The sequence below is a fragment of the Mesoplodon mirus genome, assembly GCF_964341445.2.
Source record: "Mesoplodon mirus genome assembly, chromosome: X".
Taxonomy (NCBI): Eukaryota; Metazoa; Chordata; class Mammalia; order Artiodactyla; family Ziphiidae; genus Mesoplodon; species Mesoplodon mirus.
The window spans coordinates 39,103,735-39,129,311 of NC_138981.1; the positions used below are offsets into that span (position 1 = coordinate 39,103,735).

At 38.1% G+C, this 25,577-nt stretch overlaps 2 protein-coding genes and 1 long non-coding RNA gene across 9 annotated transcripts in view; 2 read left to right on the forward strand and 1 right to left on the reverse strand.

Annotated features, from left to right (window-relative positions):
- Positions 1–25,577, reverse strand: part of CASK (calcium/calmodulin dependent serine protein kinase) — a 391,985-nt gene that overhangs the window by 156,633 nt on the left and 209,775 nt on the right. The gene's annotated exons all lie outside the window — the stretch shown is intronic.
- Positions 10,667–24,388, forward strand: LOC309796559. The gene is made up of 3 exons (XR_014292476.1): positions 10,667–10,729; positions 14,043–14,107; positions 24,364–24,388. It is a non-coding gene; the product is annotated as an uncharacterized lncRNA (long non-coding RNA).
- GPR82 (G protein-coupled receptor 82) lies at positions 14,282–15,292 on the forward strand (the record flags this gene model as incomplete). Its single annotated transcript, XM_082610312.1, has 1 exon — positions 14,282–15,292. The coding sequence occupies one exon, from the start codon at positions 14,282–14,284 to the stop codon at positions 15,290–15,292; it is 1,011 nt and encodes a 336-aa protein (XP_082466438.1).

A 25,577-nucleotide genomic window follows, 5' to 3' on the forward strand; every position in this document is an offset into this window, starting at 1 on the left:
CTTTGCTTATGGTTTCTTTTGCCAGACACCATAAGGAAAGGAAGACGTTTTCTAATCAATGAATCTAGATGAACCCTGGCCTTCTGAAATATATACACCCCTCAAGGACCAAGCTAAAGAATTTGCAGATGAAATTATCTTACAATTAGACAGCTTGGCATTTCAGTCAGAAATAGTACAGTACATAGGAGTGCAAACGAGGTGTCCCCTGAAAACAAAAATGTTTTCTGAGACTTAACCTACAAAATTCAAACATCTAAGTATTACAGATATGCAAACGATTTTAAAGGGATAGAAAGTCTCCTAGACCAGGAGCTGACCTGTTAAGTGTATCAACATATTTAAAGAAAGAATTGGCCATTCACTAGCAGGTAAGTGAGGGAAACTTGGAAGAAAAAGGGGGGGTGGAGACTAGGAAGATGTTGGTATTGCCCACCCAGACAGAGTCCAGGGGAATAGTCTTAACCAATGGACCAAGAGTATGACCATCCCACTGGTAAAGCCATGGGGAGGATTATGGTAGCGCTGCATCCAATAGGTCTTCTTAGCCTACTGACATTAAACATTAAATAATGAACTGAGAGGCAGCATAATGGAGAGGTTAATAGGGCAGCGGCTGCAACGACTGCCTGAGTTCAATTTCTGGCTCCACCACTTACTATGTAACCTTGTACAAGCTCTCTTTCCTCTACTGAGAAAACAAAAAATAATAGGAACACCTAACTCTATGGAGACTAAATGAGTGAATAAATGTTCTTGGCCATTAGGAAACATTCAATGTATGTTACTTACTGAAATACTCAAATGTCAAAGGAAAGACAGGGGAAATATATAAAATGGAATGGTCAGAAGCTGAAGATACACAACAGAAGTAGGAAGATACACAGTGGAAGCTGACCTGGACCAAATGAGGCGGGGAAAGCACTCATAAAGGGTAATTTAACTTTAGCTTTCACTAATAACAGCAACGTCCAGGACAGGAGCTGCAGCAGACCCATGCTGTCAGAACCATACTCTGAAACTTGAGCAAGTAGAAGAGGAGAGGATGCCAGGAGAGGGACAGTTTGAAAGAATGGGATTACTTAGCCTTAAAGCAGAAGACTAAAAGAAAGGCATTAGAGCAAAAATGTGTGTGTGTGTGTGTGTGTGTGTGTGTGTGTGTGTGGTGTGGTGTGTGTAGCCTCAGAGAGCAAGCAGAAAGAGGACCAGTGAAGGATGGGAGTTGCAAGCAGCATGTTTCACCAGACTGTAGAAGAGGCTTTTCTAACAATTGCAGATCTCAAATGGAATAGAAAGCCAGTGAGTTATTTGCTAGTAGAAGAACTATTTCAATATAGTATGGATCCTCAGCAAGCTGGGAAGGCAGCAAAGCATTTCAAGCATTTAATAAAGTTTGGATTAGATGTTCTTTAGATCCCTTTAACAGAAGTTTTGGGTTTTACAGAACACTCAATACCTTAATAATGAGTGGCAACCAGGGGCCACCTGTGACCTTGTTGCTCCATCAGGTTGTGCCCATACAGTCATGCCCTCAGGGCTATTCAGATGTGTGCGGCTGGGGGGTAGAGGAAGGAGGCTGCTTGCTGTATGGTCAATGGTCCCCAAGCAGTTTCCCAGAATCTCCTTTTGTAGCAGATTTGTCCCATGTCCCTTGCTCAGCACATCACAGGCATTCATTAATATTTACTGCCAGAGAGACTGTTTAAACTCTGTCTAAAATAAGTTGATGGATTCTGGGAGTTTTGTGACATTTGTTATGTTAGGTGCTCATTTCTTTGCTTTCTTACTGATACTTGGCTTTGTTATGCATAATCAGAGTGGTCAAACAGGTTACTGCACTGCATCCTGAAGCGGGGTCAAGGCACCTTCACTGTAAAACTGGCTCAATAGCATAAACTGAGGTGGGAATGGTAATCCCTCTGATGTGTGATATTTTTAAATTTTATCCAATGGCAAACTTCTGGACTAAAAAATCTTAATGCCTTCCTTTAACACTGCTGGCAATACTGTTACAGGCCCTTTCCTGTTATACACATTTCCCTTCTATGTTTCCTGCCTCTTCTCATGTTCTATCACCTACCAAGATCTTCTAGTACCCCCAGTACTTCCCCCTCTATTTTTTTCCTTTCCTGTACTCAGCAGCACCTCTTTCTCTTCCCCAGTTCAGTTTTATCTCTTCATTTTCTGACTTTCTCTTTTAATTGCCTTTCTCGCAATTTAGTGTCCTCTTATGTGTTCCCTGATTTGTCAGAAGCAGAAATGCTTCATTATTTGGGTGGAAATTTCGTTTGTACTCAAAAGAAAAACAGTTTCCGCTATATTAAAAACAACTTTCAGCTGGTTGCAAAGGGAACTGATGAGGTTTGCATGCATGTTCATATTCAGTTCCCCTTTGTGGCCAGTGAGACTTGAAAAACACTGGAACACACAGGGTCAGCTCTTGTGTGGACTGATTATAGAGTTCCAAATATATGTGGCAAGTAGTGAGAGGTGTCAGCTAAATAAGTAACTGAGGGTCTCATGCTCTGATAGTTGGCATTTGTGATCCTGCAAATAACTAAACCTCCAGTAATAAGCACAACCTAGCATGGTGGGGGAAAAAGCTACTAAAGGGGCAAGCTAGACTAAGCATCCCTCTGTATCCTTTTAGGCTCTAGTATTGGAGATCTCAATTAATTATCCAGTTCTTAGGATCAGATAAGCAGAAACAGACTTTTCTTCTAGTTTTACTGAAAAGCTAGATTAGTTCTGGAAATAGAAAAGGGCTATTTACAGAGGATAAAAAGTACAAAGGAAACAGCATGGATTCCTGATACTTTCAGTACACCTTTTAATACAAGAAATAATCAAAAGAAAATGACAGCTCCAAGACTGAACTGAGGCACAGTGGGTATCCCTTTGCAAAGTTAATTTAACTTTTCTTTTTGGATGTTATCCAAGACGCAATGGACTCTGAGGTACACATACTATATTAATCCCAAAGGAAGAGCCAATGTACTGTACTTTGAGGAAAAAAATATAAAAATCTAGTTAGAACTCTGCTGTTGCAAGCACAGTAAAGAAAATGTGGTACATTAAAATTCTCTGCAGCGGGACTTCCCTGAGGGCGCAGTGGTTGAGAATCTGCCTGCCAATGCAGGGGATACGGGTTCGAGCCCTGGTCTGGGAAGATCCCACATGCCACAGAGCAACTAAGCCCCTGAGCCACAACTACTGAGCCTGCGCTCTAGAGCCCGCGCGCCTAGAGACGGTGCTCCGCAACAAGAGAGCAACGAGACGCCACCGCAATGGGAAGCCTGCGCACTGCAATGAAGAGTAGCCCCCGTTCGCTGCAACTAGAGAAAGCCCACGCACAGCAAAGAAGACCCAGTGCAGCCAAAAATAAATAAATTAAATAAATAAATTTTAAAAAAGTAAATTCTCTGCAGCTCTTCCCATCCAGAAGTGGAGTCTTTGCCCACCTCTTGAATCTGAGCAGGTATTGTGACTTGCTTTGACCAATAAGTCGTGGTGGACATTGTATGGCATCTAAGCAAGGCCTTAAGAGGCCTTGCAGCTTCCAGTTTTGTGCTCCTGGAACCCCAAGACCATCACGGTGTAAATAAACCCAGGATGAAAAATCACATGGAGATACTCAGCCCACACAACCATCTCAGCTGAGGCTCCAGACATGAGAGAGACCATCATGGACCATCCAGCCTCAGCTGAGCTGCCAGATAACTAAGAAGCTGCATGAATGACCCCAGGAGAGACTGACAGTAGAACTGCGTGGCTGACCCCAGAACAAATTGCAGGATTGAGAATGAACAAATGGTTGTTGTCATAAGCCACCAAGTCTGGCGGTGGTTTGGCATGCAGCAATAGGTAAATGATGCATAAAATTAAATTAAAAATATGTGTACCATTAATTTCTAAAAAGGTGACAATATAGTAAGTAATTTCATTAACAAAAAAGACAATGCCTCTGTTTTGCTTAAAAGCTGTGTGTGTGTGTGTGTGTGTGTGTGTGTGTATCTGGGTGTGAAAGAGAGAGGGAGAGATATTTATTTTCCAAACCACTGCAGAGTGGAGAGTGGCAGGGTTATCGAAGATTTACTAACGAACCATGAGTTGTCAGAGATAACAAGCATATGCTGCATGATGAGGCACCTGGTTAGGTGGTATCTTAACAGGAGGGGATCTGTGTAGTTTAAGTTGACAGGAAGAAGTGACTACAGTGGAGGATAAAGGTGACTTCTCCTATGCTTTCTTCATTAGGTAAAATACACTTTAAATTACACTTGTTGATAGACATGACATGTCGTTTTCATTACAAGCCTTTTAGTATTATTTGACTATTAAAAACTATGTCCATGAATTGCTATGATTAAAAAAAAAAGTTAAGAAAAACTAAAGATATGAGAAGAACTTTCGCATGCTAAAATGTCTGACTTTCTTTTTACCGCTAGGATAATTGTAGTTGTGAATGAGTTTACAAAGGTGACTCTTGTGATAATCACTAGTACAAAACAAAACGAAATCTCCAAAGGACATAGCCTATTAAAGGCAGATGAGTGTCAATGGGTTTTCACCTTAAGGACAGAAATCCACTGTCCATACAATTATTTTTATTCTATCACGTTTAAAGTTTTTTTCAGCTATTGAGATAAAGAATCATTTTGTTAGAGCTTAAAAAAACTAAATTTTTAAATTGTTCTAAGTTTCTAGCTGGAAAATAGTGCAAGGCGGGCAGCTTATGCTTCAGCCTTTAACAGCAAAAGAGGTTTAACTAGGGCTGGTAATAGATTGCCCTCTGCTGGTCAAAGCGTCGCCAAAGAAATGATTCTCTACAGACTTTTTCTGTGTTAAAATGTAACTGTGGTTTCTTCTTTCCAATTTTCTCTACCAGATACTTCTGGCGATATGGAACTCCAGAGAACTTATATTTCCTGGCTTCAATATTTTATTTGTAGGTTTATTAAAACAATACATTTTAGGCTGGCTTTTTGATGGAGGAGGAAGAAGAGGGCACATAGTAACATTAGAAACTATACCATATATAGTACAATTTGAGAACTATCTAATAAGACACCAACACTTGTTTAGAGTGATACCTTAAAATGACTACTTCAAGTCTAATATATCTCTGTCAAAACATTATAAAAACGCAACCACCAATATATGCAATGATTCAGGCAAGGACCATCAATGAATGCTAAAATCCACTGGGTGAAAGGGGAAAAAATATATTCAGAGAGTCTCAAAATACGACCATCAGATTACTTGCCAATTACAGAGGGGAAAAGTACTAGTACAACGGAGAGTTGGCAGCAATTAATAAATTTCCAGATTGAAAACTGATACATTTTTGGTCACCAGGGACACTTGGTCACCTTTATCTAAAACAATAATCCAGATTCTGGTAGTAGCTAAGAATATGGGATCTGAAGTCACACTACCTGGGTTCAAATATAGGCACTACAATACACCAGTTAGATTACCATCAACAAGTTATTTATCCTCTATGGACCTAAATCTTCTCATCTAGAAAATGACAGTAATAATGGTATCCATCTGAGAGATATCTTAATTAAATATCTTAACAATTAAGTGAATATATATAAAAGCACTTCAGTGGTTGTCATTTATTATTATTATAAATTTTCTAAAAGTGGTTCTCAGGAAAGCTTGTTACTTCAATACTTGGGGTTCTTAATAAGAGAAAGTAAATATAGACACTAATAGGTACAGGATGTAAGACCTCAGATACCCAACTCTTCCTCATCTTCTTTTGACATCTCTTTTTTTCCCCTTGAATAAAGATAGTGACATGGAGCAGGAGATTTAACCTCAAGACAATTTTATCTAGAAATTCCAAAGAAGTGATTGGTAATAAAATGTCCAGGAAATGGTCTTGAGAAGAAAGGGGCAGTGGTGAGGTTTCTGGGCACTGATATATGATGTCTTTTTAACTCCTTAAATATCATTGCAAGTCATAATCCAAGGTGTATATATGTGTTTTGTACCTGTGGCAATACAATGGCTTAAATTATTTTTAGGATTCTATAATCAAATGCTTCATTTTCAGAAATTTTAATCTACTTTTGGCTTTTCAAAGAACCTGAAAAAAAAAGGTAGGTTCTGAAGCATGATATGAACCAAACTTGACTGACTCAAAGATGTTGAAATTCAAAATCTGTCCTCAAAAATATCTTTGCCTCATCTAATCCAATGCTAAAGTTTCCCTTTCCCTAAACCTACTAATTTCCCATCTGTTTTCCAACTGCCACTTCTGAGGTCATTCCAATTCTAATGACTGTCACCATGTTTCTATGGTGTGCATTTCTAGAAGAAAATGTCTATCCAGTGCATTCAAGCCGATATGGAAAGACAAAAGCCAAAGGTGAAGTATAGTGAAACTCTTGATTGGCAGGTCCATTTAGTCATTAGACCTTTCTTACAAAGCTAATCACTTTTCTGTGCTATTATAAATTTATAAACTTTGGACTTTAATTTCTGCTGTTTTTTAATAGTTCTTGAGGAAAATACTCCCATGGTTTGCTGAGAAACCAGCTCGTAGCAGCAAGTAGAGGATCTTCACACCCTGATTAAGGGTGGGACAGCCATGATTATAGCTGCTCGTGGTAGACTGCGAGGGCCTGAGCACAGTGCAACTGGAGACAGAGACAGGGCTGTGGCCAGACACCACATCCTGAAGAGAGCGGGGGCGCTCAGAGAACCTTGAACAAACCACAGCTTTGAGTAACAGGTCTCTGCTTCACTCCTCCTAAAGGTAACTACTGGCTCGGGTGTGCAATGAACTGGATAAAGGCTTCCACTGCACCCCAACCCCAACTCCCCCTTGAAGAAATAATTATCTTTTGAATGTCAAGTTCTAATGTGGACTACATAAGGCACGTCTTCTCTTCCTGCACACCAGCCTACCAACGCTCTGAACTTCTGATGGGTCAGATAGAGTGCTTAAAAGGCCAACTGTCGCCATTTTAGAAGACACTAGCTTGGGTAGCCCAAAATAACTGTCTAGTTGAAGCACAATGATTCAGGTAAGACTGAGCTGTCCTGTGTCTTCTGGGTTCTGGCTCTGAGGCAAGTTGAAAAGGGACCCTATCCTAACCCCAGTAATCCGTCAGGAAAGCTCTCATGCACCCCTGCTGAATACAGCTCACCATGGATTGTCAAAGTAAATTATAGCATGCCCACCCTTTGAACCTCAAACATCTCAAAAGCAGGAAACTTCGTACAAGGCAGGACTTACACTCTGGGGAACTACTCTAACACCTCGAGGAGTAAATCATAAGGGTCAGAGCAGAACACTTAGGAAGCCAGTATTTGGCAATGATATAGGAAGTAATTAGAATGGTTAGGCAAGAACATTTAGACTTGGAAACAGAAGCAGAACTTTGAAGAGGAGAAGCATGGGAAAGATGAATGAGAACCAAAGAAAACTGTAGGTGACCTAAATGAGAAAAGTCCAAGGGGCCACTTTTACACAGAACTTGAAATTCTTGAAATTTCTGCCTGACAAGTTGTATTTCTGTTAATCCTGTATTCTCTGACATTTACACCTTTTACCAATTGCAATAATACTTCCCGGTATGTTAGGAAAATATAAATAAAAATTTCCTTATATTTCAATTAGGGAACTCAAAATCACTTAAATCATAAAGAATTTATACTGATATTGATGGGATAAAAAAATTAGCTTACTGAAGTCCAAAGTTTTCAAAGAAAGAAAAAAATTGGGCTTGAGTTCTTCCAGTCAATTCTGCTACTTAGAGTCTAGAAACCCTGTATGAATGAAATTAAAAGTATTCAAAACTTGATTCCAGTTTACTTACCATAAGGTACCCTTATTGACTCCAGAGAAAAACCAGTAATTCCTGCTAAGGTAGAGGGTGAGGTTGAAAAAAAACCAAACATGTGCCTTGAAGTTAATTTACTAGTTGTGTCACCTTGGGCATGCTATTTAACATCTTTGAGACTCAATTTCCTCATGTGTAAAATGGGGCTACCACCACCCATCACTAGGGCTCTTATATGTAAAATGTTCTGCCTGGTACTGGCACAGGATTGTTGCTCACCATGCATTCTCTTCTCTTTCCTTTCGGTTCCTTTGGACTGTAAGAACCACTCTGATTTAGTTTTCTCCCTTTCTAACTCATAGAGCACTTAAAGTCTGTACCACACATCACATATTAATCTGAATCTTGGCTTGCTTCTGGAACCACTCTTGAATTTCCAGAGACCCTAAATTAGCTTGTGGTTGATATACTTCTGTGACCTCCACATGCCACTAGAAACACAGTAGGAACTCCAATAAATATTTGTGAATTGCACTGTTTAAGAAAACTACAGGGCTTCCCTGGTGGCGCAGTGGTTGAGAGTCTGCCTGCCGATGCAGGGGACACGGGTTCGTGCCCCGGTCCGGGAGGATCCCACATGCCGCAGAGCGGCTGGGCCCGTGAGCCATGGCCGCTGAGCCTGCGCGTCCGGAGCCTGTGCTCCGGAACGGGAGAGGCCACAACAGTGAGAGGCCCGTGTACCGCAAAAAAATGAAAACTACAGAGCACTAAAAAAACAAAAAATCAAAATAGAGGAAGAAACGGCGAAAATTACACCTATCCAGGCATTCTTGCCCTATAAATTATCAGTCAACTGACCATCATTTTAAGCAGTACTTCTGACTCTTCTTTGGTTCACTGGTTGATTGACATCTGTGGTAGCCAGCTTCCAAGATGGCTCCCAAAGACCATCACCTCCTGATATTTATCCCTCCCACACTGACTCACTGATGGCTTTGGGTGACCAACAGAATACTGCAGAAGTGACAGTGTTGACTTTAGAGGCTAGATCAAAAACAGGCGTTGCAACTATGGCCTTGTTCTTTTTAGTTACTTGCTCTATGAGGACAGATGGCTGCATGACCTTGGGCAACTTATGCAACTTTTCTGATGTTCACTTTTCCTCACCTTTAAAATGAAGATATTTATTTCATAGTATTTATTTAACAGGGTATTGTGAAGATTGAATAAGACAGGCATATAAAGCATGTAACAGGATGCCTGGTACATAATAGGCTTTCATTAAATGTGGCTAATACTGGTGTGGTGGTGGTAGAAGCTGCAGTAGCAGCAACTGATTGGCTGTGACATGTGAAGGAAAGAGAGGCATCAAGGATGATTCCTAGGTTTTTGGCTTGAATAACTGAAGAAGTGATGGTGTCATCTACTGACCTCGGGGACAATAGAAGATAAGTTGTGGAGAGTAAGGACACTCTTTTTTCTTGGACCGAAGGTACTTATTAAGCCTCAAACAGGTAATACTAAAATTATCTTTCAATCACTTATAAACAGGATTCCTTTTCCATTCTTTCTTCTCTAAATTATTTTGAAGTGTTTTTTTGTTCTAAATAATTCCTTCCTGGAACATGAAAAACTGTTGAAGTAAAAATGATAGGAATTCCAGAGGTCAAATTACTCTACAGTCAATGGCCATGTACCCCTGGATGAATCACTGTTCTTAATTAAATGATGGCAAGCACTGCAAATGCAAAGATGAATAACAGCAGAACAAAATCCAGACACTCATGTAGTCCTCACTTTAGTTTTACAGAGAAGTATTAGCAAACATTAGGAAGGATTTATGCAATCAACAAGAAATAAGATAAGCATCAGGGGTTACGAGAACTGGCAAAGTACGTTTATTAATTTTAAATGAAGATTTACTGATAACTAAAGTGCTTGAGCTTGATGAAATTAGATTTCTGTTCCCATTCTCAGACTCCCACTGGTTTAACTACCCAAGGAAGGGTAATGTGTGATGCAGGCCTGGCTCCTCAGCTGTACACACTTAGCTTTCATTTAGTTAATAGTTCATAGACTGATTAAACAATACTATACATAAAATTGGTTTCACAATTCTTTATATTGTAATATAACTATTGATTTTATTTGAGGCATATTTGGTCTTCGGATTCTGGCACTTTCCAGGATTCCCCAAATTCATTATGAAATGCTCCAAACAATGTACTACTTTGAATCTGAATGGAGGCAGCACAGGACAATTTGAAGTAGAATAAGTTAGTTCATTAATTAACCAAGATGTGACCCAAACCCCTGAATGTACTGCTTTGGGCCTCACTTCTTTATCCCCCAGCTCTATATTTGATTCCAGTAGCCTGCTACAAGTAAGAAAACTTTGCATTTAGTTTCCCTTTATTCGTGATAAAGCTGAATTGCAAATAAGCCATCCACAAACGATTTTACAGACAAGTTTGTACCAATATTTTATTGGGTTACTATGGAGTGGTTCCCTCTACCACTGTATTGTACAAAACTAACTAGTCGTGGGGATTAAACCTTTGAACTTAACTTCTGCCAAGCATGCTAATGAAGTTAAATGAGGTGTAACCGGTTCATGAAATAATCAAAAGGAAGCACAGTATATATACTGTCCACTAATTTCCTCCCACTATAGAAATAGAGAAATGAGTTTGGTTGTTTTTTTTTTGAGAAGGTAGTTGCTAAATTTACCGTAACTACTGAATTTCTTCAATACCCTTGTTTAATTTCCTTTTCTTCCGACTGCAGTTCGTGTCATGCAAGAATCTATTCACGCTGACTAAAACTGAAAGATAATGGAAGAGTGATGATCAGAGAATTTAAAATCTGAAATTTAGCATCACCACCCTGAACAACAGAGCCTTGGTTGGCATAAACTACTCATACAGGTAAGACTGATCACTTTTAACTTAAAAGTTAATTCTATAAAAACTCTAACAGGACTAAACTGTTTAAGTTTTGAAAGCTGATCATTAAGAAAGGTCAGCATATTAATTATGTAGATAATTGTTAGTAACTGAAGTTAGAACTGTAGACTTCTTTCATTTGTCAAATTAGCAGAGGCACAATGTCTTACAGGAGTGATTCAAGACAAGACATTCTGCTGAGAGGAATGCAGACTTGTACACATTTTCTAGAGAGCAATCCTGTATATATAACGTGATTGTTATTTGATTTCTTAAGCTTTAGAGTATTTTCTAAATTTTAGAAAAGAATTATCTAGCAGTTTTATAATCAAACTTTACTTTTAAAGCAGAGGTACACAGTAGATACAAATTTGATGTTTGGGAAGCTAAGGATGGTCAACTAGTTGTCGTTTGTTATAGTGAAGGTTCCTATAGAGTTTCGATGTCATCTGTCTGATAAAGCTAGCCTCTGTGAAAGTCTTTTTACCTCTCTTCTGTTCTGAAGCATTTGCTAGTAGAAAAGCAAGGCAATGGTAATGAATAATATGAGATAACAGATCCTCTATGTGGTGGTCTAGTTTAAAAAAAAAAGGAGTACTATCCATTAATACAGAAGCACCACCTTTATAGATTTTAGTACATAATGCATTATCTACACAAGGCAGGGGTTAGTGTTTTTCTTTAACATCATCATAAAAGGAAGCTCCATTCCTTATGTAATATAAAAATGTACTTTGATCAGATAATTTTTTCTTAAGAAATAAACTAGCTAATTTCACTCTCTGACTGATTTTTTAAAAACATCTTTATTGCAGTATAATTGCTTTACATTGCTGTGTTAGTTTCTGCTGTATAACAAAATGAATCAGCTATATGTACACATATATCCCCATCTCTCCTCCCTCCTGCACCTCCCTCCCACCCTCCCTATCCCACCCCTCTAGGTGGTCACAAAGCACCGAGCTGATCTCCCTGTGCTATGCGGCTGCTTCCCACTAGCTATCTATTTTACATTTGGTAGTGTATATATGTCCATGCCACTCTCTCACTGCGTCCCTGATTGCTCTTTTCATGGGCAAGGTTAGTCCATTAATATTTATTTTGATGATTTCTATAATCTTGCTTTTTAAAAATATTTATTCCATATTTTAATTGATTTTTTTCATTTTTGTTCCATCCCCCCACCCCCAGGTAAATTAGAATTTCAGCACTCTATTTCTATTTTTTAGGTGGTTATCTTGAAATTTTGTCATGCATATTTAACTCGACATATACTAAAGTGAAACAGTATGTTAATCCCACTCCCAAAGAATACAAAGACATTGGAACATCAAGTTAGACCCCACTCTTGACTTGCATATTATTCTTGCCCAGCACTTTCGTTCTGTCCTGTTTTAAATCCACAAATTTGAAATTACTCTTAAAATACATGACTATTTTGGTTTGGATTTACATAAATGTTTACGATTTTATTTGCTCATCATTCCTTTTTGCATTGCAGACCATCCTTTGGGGAGCATTTTTCTTTCTTCCTAAACTACATCCTTTAAAGTTCCTTTAGTGATAGTCTCTTGTTGATAAACTCCCTCAGGTGGTGTTTGTCTGTAAATATTTCATTTCAGCCTCAATCTTTTTTTTTAACATCTTTATTGGAGTATAATTGCTTTACAATGTTGGGTTAGTTTCTGCTGTATAACAAAATGAATCAGCTATATGTATACATATATCCCCGTATCGCCTCCCTCTTGCGTCTCCCTCCCACCCTCCCTATCCCACCCCTCTAGGTGGTCACAAAGCACGGAGCTGATCTCCCAGTGCGATGCAGCTGCTTCCCACTAGCTATCTATTTTACATTTGGTAGTGTATATATGTCAATACTACTCTCTCACTTCGTCCCAGCTTAACCCTCCCCCTCCCCGTGTCCTCAAGTCCATTCTCTACGTCTGTGTCTTTATTCCTGTCCTGCCCCTAGGTTCTTCAGAACCATTTTTTTTTATCTGACTGATTTTAAAATCAATTCCAATTTGCCAGGCTGTACTGGATTCAGATACAAACTCACTCTGAAGCATATGGACCATTTTCTAAATAAAAATTGCAAAGCAACAAAATAAAATGATAAAGACACTGGTAGACATTAAGGGTCTTAGTATTTGAACCTAGAGATACTCAAGCTTTAAAGCCTTTGGGTGAAGATTGGTTTAAAAAGTTATTTCAAAATTATAATGGTATATTTTGGGAAAAATCCCTATTTCTATACTCTAAGATGCAGAAAATATAATCATGATTCTGAAGAGGGGTAGAGAGTAAAATATTCCTGAGGGGCTGGGGGCATATAAGAATCTCAGAAGGCGGTGGGTAGTAAAATGTTTTGTGTTTATCAAAAGAGAGAATGAGAAGAAAAAGATCGAGAATCCCTATTCCAGATTATAAAAGAGTGGAGAATGTGGTACTTAGAAAGGTATGGTGAAAAATACAGAGAAATGAAGCACATTCTGAATAGAGCTCATGATTTTTATTTGACCAGAATCCAAAAAGTTTTCTTACTTCCACCTGAAAGAAGTAAAGGCATGAGAAAAATAAGAATAAAAAGGAGTTTGTATTTGTACCTTTTGAAGCAAGAAATATTTAAAAATAAGACATTAAAAAAGCAAAATCACACCTGCATTTATACTGTGATTAAAATATCTTCTAAAAAAAAACTTCTCTGAAAAACCAAGATACTAAATTACACACAAAGACACATGAGGGTGCTCTAACCAACAAGCAGTAGCAACTACAGTTTTGACACAGAATCTTAAACTAGATTTTTCTTGAAGTATGATAGATTAGCATTAAATATTTGAAACAAGAAATTACTGATGCCATTTGGTAAAGACCCTGGGATTCTGGTGTCCAGGCTTGGTCACTACACTTTCCTTCTGTTCAATTTAGGACCTTGCCTAAGTGTTTATGTAGAATTAAGTTTACTTCTGAAATATGAAAAGTGACTTTTCTAATAGTATTAGATTATAGAGAAGTTCTTTAGCCATGAAAAGACACCATTTTGAAAAGTACTTAGGTACAATTAACGTGGTAATTAAAAATCGGTCTTCTATTAACATGGCCACAAAATACTTTTGCAACACTTTCCTTTAGCTAGTATGTGCCTTAAAAATTTTTAAATTACCTTTCTAGGCTAAAAATCAATTGTCATTTACAAATTGCCTTAAAATCTAATATAAGAATTATAAATTTCTCTAGCATAAAATAATAAATCTCAGGCATTTAACTATTTCTATCAAATTTTGTTTTTTAGACAAAGGCACCATCCACAATAAGCAACTTTCTTTTATTTCAATTGGACAATCGTGATTAGAAAAGGTGAGACGGCATCTATACTTTCCCTTTTCATCCAATATATTTATGTTACTATTTTATTTTATCCAATGCTTTATAAAAAAACTATTTAGCTGAAATACCATCTATAATTTTAATACTAAATATCTGCAATTTTGTTCTAGTTCCTGTGGCAAAATTCAAGGAAATCTGATATAAATGAGTAACAACTCAACATGTATTCAACCATCCATGATCTCTTCCATGGCTTTACCGATCATTTATACCTTCCTTTGTATCATTGGTCTCTTTGGAAATTCTCTCTCTCAGTGGGTATTTTTAACAAAAATAGCTAAGAAAACATCAACGCACATCTACCTAGCACATCTTGTGACTGCAAACTTGCTTGTGTGCAGTGCCATGCCTTTCATGGTTATCTATTTCCTGAAAGGTTTTCAATGGGAATATCAATCTGTGCAATGCAGGGTGGTCAACTTTTTGGGAACTCTATCCATGCATGTAAGTATGTTTGTCAGCCTCTTAATTTTAAGTTGGATTGCCATAAGCCGCTATGCTACCTTAATGAAAAAGGATTCCACACAAGAGACCACTTCGTGCTACGAGAAAATATTTTATGGCCAGTTACTGAAAAAATTTCGCCAGCCCAACTTTGCTAGAAAACTATGTGTTTACATATGGGTAGTTGCTCTAGGTGTAATTATTCCAATTATCATATACTACTCAGTTGTGGAGGCCACAGAAGGAGAAGAGACCCTGTGCTACAATCGGCAGATGGAACTAGGAGCCATGATCTCTCAGACTGCAGGCCTCATTGGAACCACATTTATTGGATTTTCATGTTTAGTCGTACTAACATCATATTACTCTTTTGTCAACCATCTGAGAAAAATAAGGACCTGTACATCCATTACAGAGAAAGATTTGACTTACAGCTCTGTGAAAAGGCACCTTTTGGTTATCCAGATTCTACTAATAGTTTGCTTCCTTCCATATAGCATTTTTAAACCCATTTTTTTTGTTCTACGCCAAGGATCGGACTGTCAGCAACTGAATTATTTAATTGAGATAAAAAACATCCTCACCTGTCTTGCATCAGCCAGAAGTAGCACAGACCCCATTATATTTCTTTTTTTAGATAAAACATTCAAGAAGACACTATATGATCTCTTTACAAAATCTGAGTCACCACATATACAACCCTCTGGTTGATTTCTGAATGGAAAACAACACCAAGCAGAAAAGTGTTCATATGACTCTATTAGGGACCCTAAACTACATGATTAACAGGTCAGAGCTTGGATGATAATAGGCACCAAGAAAATCTCTTTGGTTTTTAAAAATAAACAAACAAACAAGCAAACATAAAACTCACTTTACGGTTCTACTTATAGTGAAAGTTGAGATGGCAGAGAGTTAACAGAGGCAAAAGTCAAGCATATTGAAAGGATCCCACTGCATATGAAGCCAACAGACCATTTTCTGTTTAAACTCAACCATGGATGCTTCTATTCAAAACACAATACATCACAACTATAGGATAAAGAAGCAAATGGTTTATGACTTTTCTACTTTTTAGTAGTTAGAATACAAGGGTCCATCTATGGGTAATGTCTTGTTGGTAGTTTTAAAAACGAGTAAAAGAAAAAAGTGAATAAGAAATTTCCTCATTTAAGTTCTATCTAAATGTATGAATAATGTACTATAAAAATCCAAGGTTTTATTTTATAAACACATTATTTATTTGGTGTTATCTGGTTCATGATCCTGGGAGAAGCAACATTCATTGATTCCAGTATTTATTAAGTAGATGTTATTTATAAATATGCTTAAATATTTGGATTAGGCTTTGTCAAAATAAAAATGAATATAATGCCATTACATTCTGATCTTCATCACATTTTGTATATTTTCCTCTGTATTCAATATAAATAATGTTATTAATGACAAACAGTACCTAGCATGTAAATATGTTTAATTAATTTCTGTGAAATAAATGAATGAATGATAGGAAGTATAACAGTATCATCGTTGCAAGACCGGTCTCTGGAGTTAGAGTCCCTAGATTCAATACTAGTTCCACCTCTTATTTAGCTGGACAATCTTAGGCAAATCACCCACTTTAAGTGTTAAGTTCTTCATTTGTAGAATGAAAAAATACTATGTAATTCATAAGTACTATGATTAAACCAGATGATGTTACTATTATGAGTAGCTATCCTTTACTAAGTACTTGCTATTGTGCCAGGCACTCTGCTTACATGCTTCACATGTATTATTTTAATCATCACAACCCTAACGTATGCCAATTTACTGATGAAAAAACTGAAGTGCATAGTTAAATAAGTCACCCAAATTTTCTCCAATATCTAAGTAAATATTTAAAGGGTAAGCCTTTCTGAATGGTCATTTCTTTCTTCCATGCAGTCTTGTCACAGTAAGACAAATGATGGTGGCTATACTCTGTATTATATATATTATAATTTAAAATAAAAAAGAATGTGTGCTTTATCTTCCTAAAGAGATCATAAGCACCTTTGGAGCTTTAGTCTCTTTTCTATTTCTACTCCTATGGTACTCGCATTCTCTCTGCTCAGATAAGAACCAAACCTAAACAGCTGAATAAAACTGAAGTTGAATAAACCTTAACTGTAAACTGCTACTTCGTTAGAGACTGCTTAAAGACTCATTTATTCTCTACATGGTAATTTCTTCAGTGCTCAGAAAGTTTAAAGTTCACATGGCACTTCTAAGTCTTTAATCTCATAGCATGTTTCGTTCTAGAATTTAAAATATAGAAACAATTCACTATACAGATTCCCCAAGAGCCATGTGTTCAAAATCACTAGAGGTTTTCCCAACACATCTGTGCAATTTTCATTGAAAAATAATAGAAAACAGTAAATATTTTTTCTCCTTTTTTACTTCAATGTTTAACTGAGAGAAGAAAATGTTCAGAGAAACATCAGAAAAAACACATGCTGGCTTCAAATATTTATAGTATACAACTATTCTTTTATAGTAGCAATCTTATTTCTGTCTTATTATTTTTAATTTGCAGAGACGAAGGAAGACCTGGGAACTCCAGGTGACTCCCTAAGTGCTGGCTCTACACAGGGGTGTCCAATCTAGTAATTTCATATACATGAGAATCACATAATAACTCAAAGTCGACCAGGAGACTTCCCAAGACATCCAGCTTTCTCCACAGTTACAGCAATACTTTTATTCTTACATAAGTTTTAAAACCAGAACTCATTAGACTAAGAGGAATTGAGAAGATGATCAATAGCTTTCACTTAACATAAGCAGTACTGTATTAAATCTCACTGCACTTAGGAGTTCTAAAAATATATGTAACTTGTAAAAATCATTACTAAAAAAATCACTTTATATCACCACTATTTAAATAAAAGATAAAAGATATTACACCAAAGTAGAGTTTCCTACATTTAAAAAAGGCAGGGGGCTTCCCTGGTGGTGCAGTGGTTGAGAGTCCGCCTGCCGATGCAGGGGACACGGGTTCATGCCCCGGTCCGGGAAGATCCCACATGCCGCAGAGCGGCTGGGCCCGTGAGCCATGGCTGCTGAGCCTGCGTGTCCGGAGCCTGTGCTCCACAACGGGAGAGGCCACAACAGTGAGAGTCCCGCGTACCGCAAAAAAAAAAAAGGCAGGAAAAAAGATATGCAATTTCTCAAGTTCCTCATTCTGATAGACAACTTCTGATTTAATTCTCTGTACTGAGCTTATTAATCACCATGTTTATCTTTACACCATAGATGCTTTCGTGAATAGGTAATTGTAAATTATGTTGAATTTTTTGTGTAATTGAAGTACTGCCTATTTAATGTTATGGCAAATATTTTATATAAGGTATCCCTTTCTAAATCTACCCTAACTTTAAAGTGTGAATTTCAGAAAAACAATGTTTTTAATGTGTCCGTGAGTTATAGTCAAACACAATTTCAGAAACCTCAAATTTTGACTTGAAGATCAACAAGATTGTATCTTAACAGGCATGATAAATGTTTATTTCCCCCTTTATCCTTTCATATATACACTCCCATCAAGGCAACTTGCAAACTATTAATCAGGAATACATACCATTAAGACTAGACCAGCAAAATTAAGGATGTACTACTCAACCTGAAAGTGAGTTTCTATTCTGTGAGTAGAAGAGGAAGATGTTGAAGAAGGAAAAAATTTTCCTCTGCCCCTGTAGGTTCTCCTGGCTGGTCTAAGAGTTAATGACATGAGACAGATTAACAGGAGAAAAAACAAATTAAATTATGTACCTATGGGCGTTCCATAGGAATATGAGGCCCAAGGACAAGCTGGGCAGTTGGAACTTACATGCCATCTGAGAGAGGAGAAGGAGGTCGGGGTTTGGGACTTCAAAGGGGAGGAAGGCAACTCACATGGAGATAGAAAAACAAATGTTTGGTAAACAAGTGCTTGCTACTCCATGCAAAGACAATGGAACACAGAGAGGACTTTGGTGTCCCCAGCCTGCTCAGCTCCCCCACCATACCAGCCCATACTCTTTGCAGACATCTCTGGTGATAGTACTCTTCCTAGGCCAGGCCCTTTAAATTCTTTCAGGCGCTTAAGGAGGAGGTAAAAAGAAAGACTTCCTGAATCTTTTGTTTCTTAAAAACAACCAGCCCCAAATAATCTTCAAGCCAAAGAGATACATTTTGGGGGTGGCAAGTTTTGTTCCCCTACAATGTCAACCCTGTTCTGATTTGGTAAGGACGACTGCAGCCCACCTCTGGCTTTGCAGTCTGCAGGGTGGAAGTTGTTATGAACAAATGTGTGAAGACAGGTTGAAAGGAAATCTTGCTTGGCAAACCACAAAGGGAGCACAGAGGGACACTGGTAATTTGCTAAGCATTTCAATCCTGCAGCCCAATGCCATGAACCTTCTCTGACTGCCCCCAAATTCAAAGTGAGTTGATATCAGTGGCAAGAGTTACTACAGCTAGAAGGGTTTTATACCTGACAGCACAAATGCTCTGGCTGTATCATACATGCTTGCTACCGTGGGCTAAAAAGGAAAGGAGCAGTGAAAGGATTCACATCTGTTAAGCAAAAGAAACAGTCATTCTTTTCTTTTCAAATCAAGGAGTTGATTTTTTTTGAAGGGGGGTGGGTGGAAAAAGAGAAGCAAAATCATCTTAAATTTATCTTGTATTTCTAAGTATTAAAACCCCACTTTCAATATGAACATGTACATTATGCTCACAACAACCTTACGAAAGTAACGCAGAAGGTAAGCCTGTGTGATTATAATAAAGAATAGAATAAGTTCTCATTTTAAGGAGAATTTCAATATTTTATATAAACATGAGGGACTTTTGGGAGTTGTGGTAAGAGATGTAAAAGAAATGTCAAGAGCAATAGAGGAAGAAATACCGTAAGAAATCCACAATGCTATGGCAACTAGCGTGATCTGATGAACACCCATTTATAACGAAGTCTGGCCCTAAGCTGGTGAAAGGAGAACTGATACCATAAGGGGACCAGAGAGCAGCCAGGCGTGTTCACGGGTTAGCGAGGAAAACCATTTAAAGGAAGCATACACAGAAATGCTTGGGCGGAGGCTCCTGGCTGAGCGGCTGTGAGACTGGGGTTTTGCAGTTCTGAGAACTAAAAACGGAGCCCCCAAACCTCCTGGGCACAGGCCCTATTCAGAATAGAAAGTGACTGTGTGTACAGCAATTTGCTCTCAAAGAAGCTGCTTAACTTCAACTTCGTTTATTAGAACAGTACATCAGTAGGTCAGAGCCACAGAAAGGTCTACGGCTTGCTTGTCTCTCCACGCCCAGGTGATGCTTTGTGAGGTTGTCTCTGGGAGTCAGGAGAGACAAGAAAATTTCAACTTTCACTGCTTAACAGAGCAAGTGAAGGCAGGCAAGGAGCCAGGAGTTGCATTTACCTTGAAAACTGTTCTATTTCTTTCTAAAGTACTTGTAATTCAGGGGTGAGAGGAAGAAAACACTGAAACATAATGAAAGTTACCACACATCCTTTCATAAGAAAAAAAGGAATAAAATACATGCCTTAATTAATGCCTATAGGGAGTCAAAACATGAGAAATATGCCATTATGACAGTGGGTCTCAACTGGGGGTGATTTTTTGTGCCCCAGGGGACATTTGGCGATGTTTGGAGACATTTTTGAGTGTCACAACTGGGGGGAAATGCTACTGGCATGTAGTGGGTAGAGGCAACAACACACAGGACAGCCTCCCACAACGAAGTGCCTGGCCCCAAATGTGCATGGCTGTTGGGAGATGCTGTACTATGATGACACACCTTCCCAAATTTCAAAGGATTATATAGTTATTTTTTACACAATTTCATGTGAAGCTGCTTCTCGAAAGCGAGCAGTTTCCACTACAGGTCACATGGCACCATATACTCAAATCTAACCTGATATAACCAAACATTTTTAGACTCAGGTACTATGATTTCTAAAAGAAATGAATACCAAGTAAAGAAAAAAGTATTATTAATATAATGTTAGGACCTTTGGGAAACCCAATGCTTTTGGATCAATATCAAGAACTTGGGGTGGGGGGGAGGTGAAGGAGGGAGGGAAGGAGAGAGAGAGAGAACCAGAACCAGGGAGAAAATGAGAATATTCTTGGCTAGCTGAAACAGATGATTAAATAATCTAAATATTTCTCAAAGGAATGGAACGCTGCAATGGTCTTCTATTTTCTTTACTAAGTAAAGGGAAGAAAATTTTGACAAAAACTGCAGAAACCAAAATCTACATACAGAAGAAATCTATTCAGACAAGTCACTGAATATACAATATCTGAATGTGAAGAAAAGCTAATAGGCTGCAAAATTAGTTGTTATTAGCAAAAACAGTAACAACACATCAAGTGAAATTTTAAATTATTAGCCATGTGAAATGTATTGCTATTAAAGATCACTACATTGGAAAACCCCTATAATTATAAGGCCCTGAATGAAACTACTTTGGGTTACCTAAATTACTGAAATTATATTAGCAAATTCTGTTGACACAACCATCAAATATATCTGGAAATCTACTTTTTTACCACCTCCTTGCTACCACTCTGGCCCTGCCAGGCAGGACCATCTCCTGTTTCCCAAGTTCCACCCTTGAGCCCCTATTCAATGAATTACCAACAAAGCAACATAGTCCTGTTACCGTGGAAAGTCAGATCATAGTCCATCTTTGTCAGAACTCTCTGGTGAATCCTCATTTCCGTCAGAGTAAAAGTCAAAGTCCCTCCCCTCCTTTCCTCTCTAACCTCATCTACTATCCACTGTCCCCTTTGCTCACTGTGCCTCAGCCATACTGGCCTCCTTGCTCTTGCTCAAAAGGGCACTTATGCTCCTGCCTTAGTGCCTTTACACTGGCTGTTCTTTTACCCAGAACTCTGCTCCTTCGATGTCAGTTAGTGCACTCTCTCTCTCTCTCCTTCGAGTCCTTGCCAGAGGTCAGGTTCTCAATGTGGCCTGCTGGATCACCCTATTTAGAATTGCAACCCCTTCTCCAGCAGTCCCTACCTACCCACCCCTTTGGCTGCTCTCTTTTTTTCTGTAGTCCTTTTCACCTTCTAACCTACTACACAGTTGACTTCCTTATGCTCAGTGATGAGTGTCTGTCTCCTTGAACTAGAAAGTCAGCTCCACAGGGGCAGTGATTTTGTCTGTTTTGTTCATTGATGTAGCTCCGGTTCCTAGAATAGTGCCTGACACATAGTAGGCACTCGATACATATTTCTGGATGCATGTCTTAAGAATACACCCAAGTTCAAATTTACCAATTAGCTAAATGTGAGTATTACATTTACCCATGCAAAATGTATAGATTTCAGGTACTGAAATATAAAGAATATCAACAATAATGTGTGCTCTGTGTTGAGAGTCTGCTTCCCAACTCAACAATGGTGCCTTTTCTGGTGGTTTCTTCTTATTAACTTGCAGTTTCAGAATCACTTCTCTCTTCCCTTCCTTAGAATGTTTCTGGATGCTTCCTCAAAATTATTTGGCATGTGCCTTAGACACAATAAACAAATTTATTAAAATCCAACACAAAACTAACTTTGAGCCTTTGCACACACTATCCTGTTGCTTGAAATGTCCTCTCATCCCTGTGTAACTCCCCCATGACTCAAGACTAGGCTCAAATGTAACTTCCTCCATGACGTTTCTCTGACTCTGTCTTTTAATTATATTTACCATCCCGTACCTTGGACGATAATTATTTGTTTTGTCTATCTGTGAAGATGGCCACAAACAAGTTCTCCTATTCTTGTGCACATAGGTCACTCCTCCAACTAAAAGGTGCAACTTATTTTTCCTCCTCTTGAATACAGGCTACTCTTGTGACCTTTTGACTAACAGAACACAGAGGACAGGACACAGTGCCAATTCCAGGTCGAGGCTTCAAGAGGCCTGGTAACTTCCATTTTTGCTCCTTTGGTGCCATGAGACACTGTCCTGCTAGAAAAGTGGGCCATGAAGCGGGGAGAAAGACAAAGAAAGAGAGAAATGTTCTGAATGAGAGACTATGAAGAGGGCCTAGCCAGCTTCCAGCTGTTCTATTCACTTCTGCTGAGATGCCAGAAAAGTGAGTGAAGCCTTTGTGGATACTAACCATGCCGCCTTAGCCAACAGCCTGTGAAACAGAATCAGGCAGTCCCCATCAAGCTCTGCTCAACTGCAGAACTGAGAGCAAATAAATGGCGCTTGTTGTTGCAAGTCACTGTGTGTTATTCCGTAGTAGCTGGTAACAGATACACTATCTATCTCATCTCTCTACTGAGACCATAATAATGCCTTTAGGGCTCCAAGCACAGTATACTGCATGAAGTAGGCACTCGGATATTTGTTGAATAAATCAATCAGAATGTAAGTTAGAAGGTGAAGCACAGCATTCAAACATAACTACTTTGGGATTTTATTTGGTTTTGGATTGTCATTATATCAAATACCATGGCTAATCAAAAAGCTGACTATATTATTGAAAGTATTACAGTAGAGTACATTGTCAATCATTTATCATATGATAGTGATATAATTACCTTTCAAGAACAGAATTCAAAATAAAATTGCTTCTTACAACTTAATAACAAAAACCCAAACAATCTGATTAAAAAATGGGCAGAGGATCTGAATAGACATTTTTCCAAAGACAGACAGATGGTACCTGTACATGAAAAGATGTTCAACATCACTAATCATCAGGGAAATGCAAATCAAAACCACAATGAGATATCACCTCATACCTGTTAGAATGGCTATCATCAAAAAGATAAGAAATAACAAGTGTTGGTGAGGATGTAGGAAAAAAGGGAACCCTCATATACCGTTGGTGGAAATGTAAATTGGTGTGGCCACTCTGGAAAACAGTATGGAGGCTCCTCAAAAAAACTAAAAACAGAAATACCATATGATCGAGCAGTTCTACTTCTGAGTATTTATCTGAAGAAAACAAAAACACTAATTTGAAAACACTAAAAGAAAAAACACTATGTGCACCCCCCACATCACTGCAGCATTATTTACAATAGCCAAGATATGGAAACAACCTAAGTGTCCGTTGATGGATGAATGAACAAAGAAGATGTAGTGTGTATACACACACACACACACACACATATACATATACACATACATACACAGTGGAATACTACTCAGTCATAAAAAAGAACAAACTCTTGCCATTGTGACAATGTGGATGGACCTTGAGGGTATTATGTTAAGTGAATAAGTCAGATACAGACAGAGAAATACCCTATGATTTCACTTACACGCTGAATCTAAAAATCAGAACAAATGAACAAACAAAACAAAACTCACAGACAGAGAAACCAGAATGGTGGTTGCCAGAGGGGAAGTGGGTTGGGTGACAAAATGGGTGAAGCGGGTAAGAGGTACAGACTTCCAGCCATAAAATAAATAAGTCAGGGGGATGTAATGTCCAGCCTGGTGACTAGTCAATAATATTATATTGCACATTTTGTAACTTTGTATGGTGACAGAGAGTAACTAGACTTACTGTGGTGATCATTTCACAGTATACACATATATCAAGTCATTATGCTGTATACCTGAAACTAATATAATGTTAAACATTAATTATATCTCAATCTAAAAAAATTGCCTCTTGAGCAAAAGTGTTTTTTAACACAATGCTACTCTATGAACTAAGAATCTGTTTTACATATTTTAACTTTTCAAATTGTCTTTTTTTTTTTTTTTTTGGCCACACCGGACGACATGTGGGATCCCAGTTTCCCAACCAGGGATCAAACCCGCGCCCTCTGCAGTGGAAGCACGGAGTCTCAAACACTGGACCACGAGGGAAGTCCCTCAAATTGTCATTTTTGTCATTGTATATAAGGAGATATACTTCACTCTGTATACATGCATTTTCTTACATTAATTAAATGCAAAAGAATGACACAGCACGTTGCTATCATTGACCATTCCCTCCTCCCTTTATCTTTCTACACTTCTTATTCTCTTTGTTTGCATAACTGAAGAATACTTCCTTATAAAAGTGCTATGTATCCACTGGGCTGTTTAATGTTGAGTGGCGATAATAATATCATTTTCCTATCACCACATTTGAAAAGAATAAAACATTTTACAACTAATTTACACTAATGTGTATTCTGAGCATCTCTCCAATTATTTTTCATTGCTATTATAACATTCTACCAGATTGATCTGGAATTGCTCATGCTTTCCCTCAGCTTTTAACCACAAGAATTTCAGTTAAAATTTCCCAAACGTTATAGAAAATTTAACTAAATTCTACTTAATTTTCTTAACCATTAAAATACATTAAAGAAGCCAGGCCTTTGATAATACATCTTGAGGGAAGGAGAGCGCCATATCTGTGGATGCTGCGGGTTAGAGAGAGGCCAGTGACAAAACAGGAGCACGTGAAAGTAGACAACAGGGCCAGAGAGACCACAGGGGCTCTTAGTGACTCGAGGCCTTGAAAGGGGGTAGGCATCAGGAGGAAGGCCCATGGCTTCCTTTCTTGCATGCCTCCATGTCCTGCCTGACACCTTACAAGCCAGGGGCTGACAGTTCTCATAAACTTGATACTGGGATTAAACAGGCACAAAGATTGAATAATGGTAATATTCATATTCCTAAGGATACAAACTATATTGCATTTATAATTACGATTTCAGACTATTTTTAAAAACTCTCTGCAAAGAAAATAAAATCTGACTATTCTACATTGCAACATTAAAATATAAGTGTGTGATGAACTTTTACTATATAAACCAAATTCTAATTTCCCCCCAATTAACTTAGTATAGGATATTGTTTGGTTCTTCCTATTTGTTGGATTTTCACACTTCTCTCTTACACACATAATGGCGAAGGAGGAATAACAGAATTTTAGAATGCATGTACATTTTAATAAAAATAAGGAAACTGAAATGATAAAGTGTTCCTATTAAGAACTAGTACAATTCTCCAAATA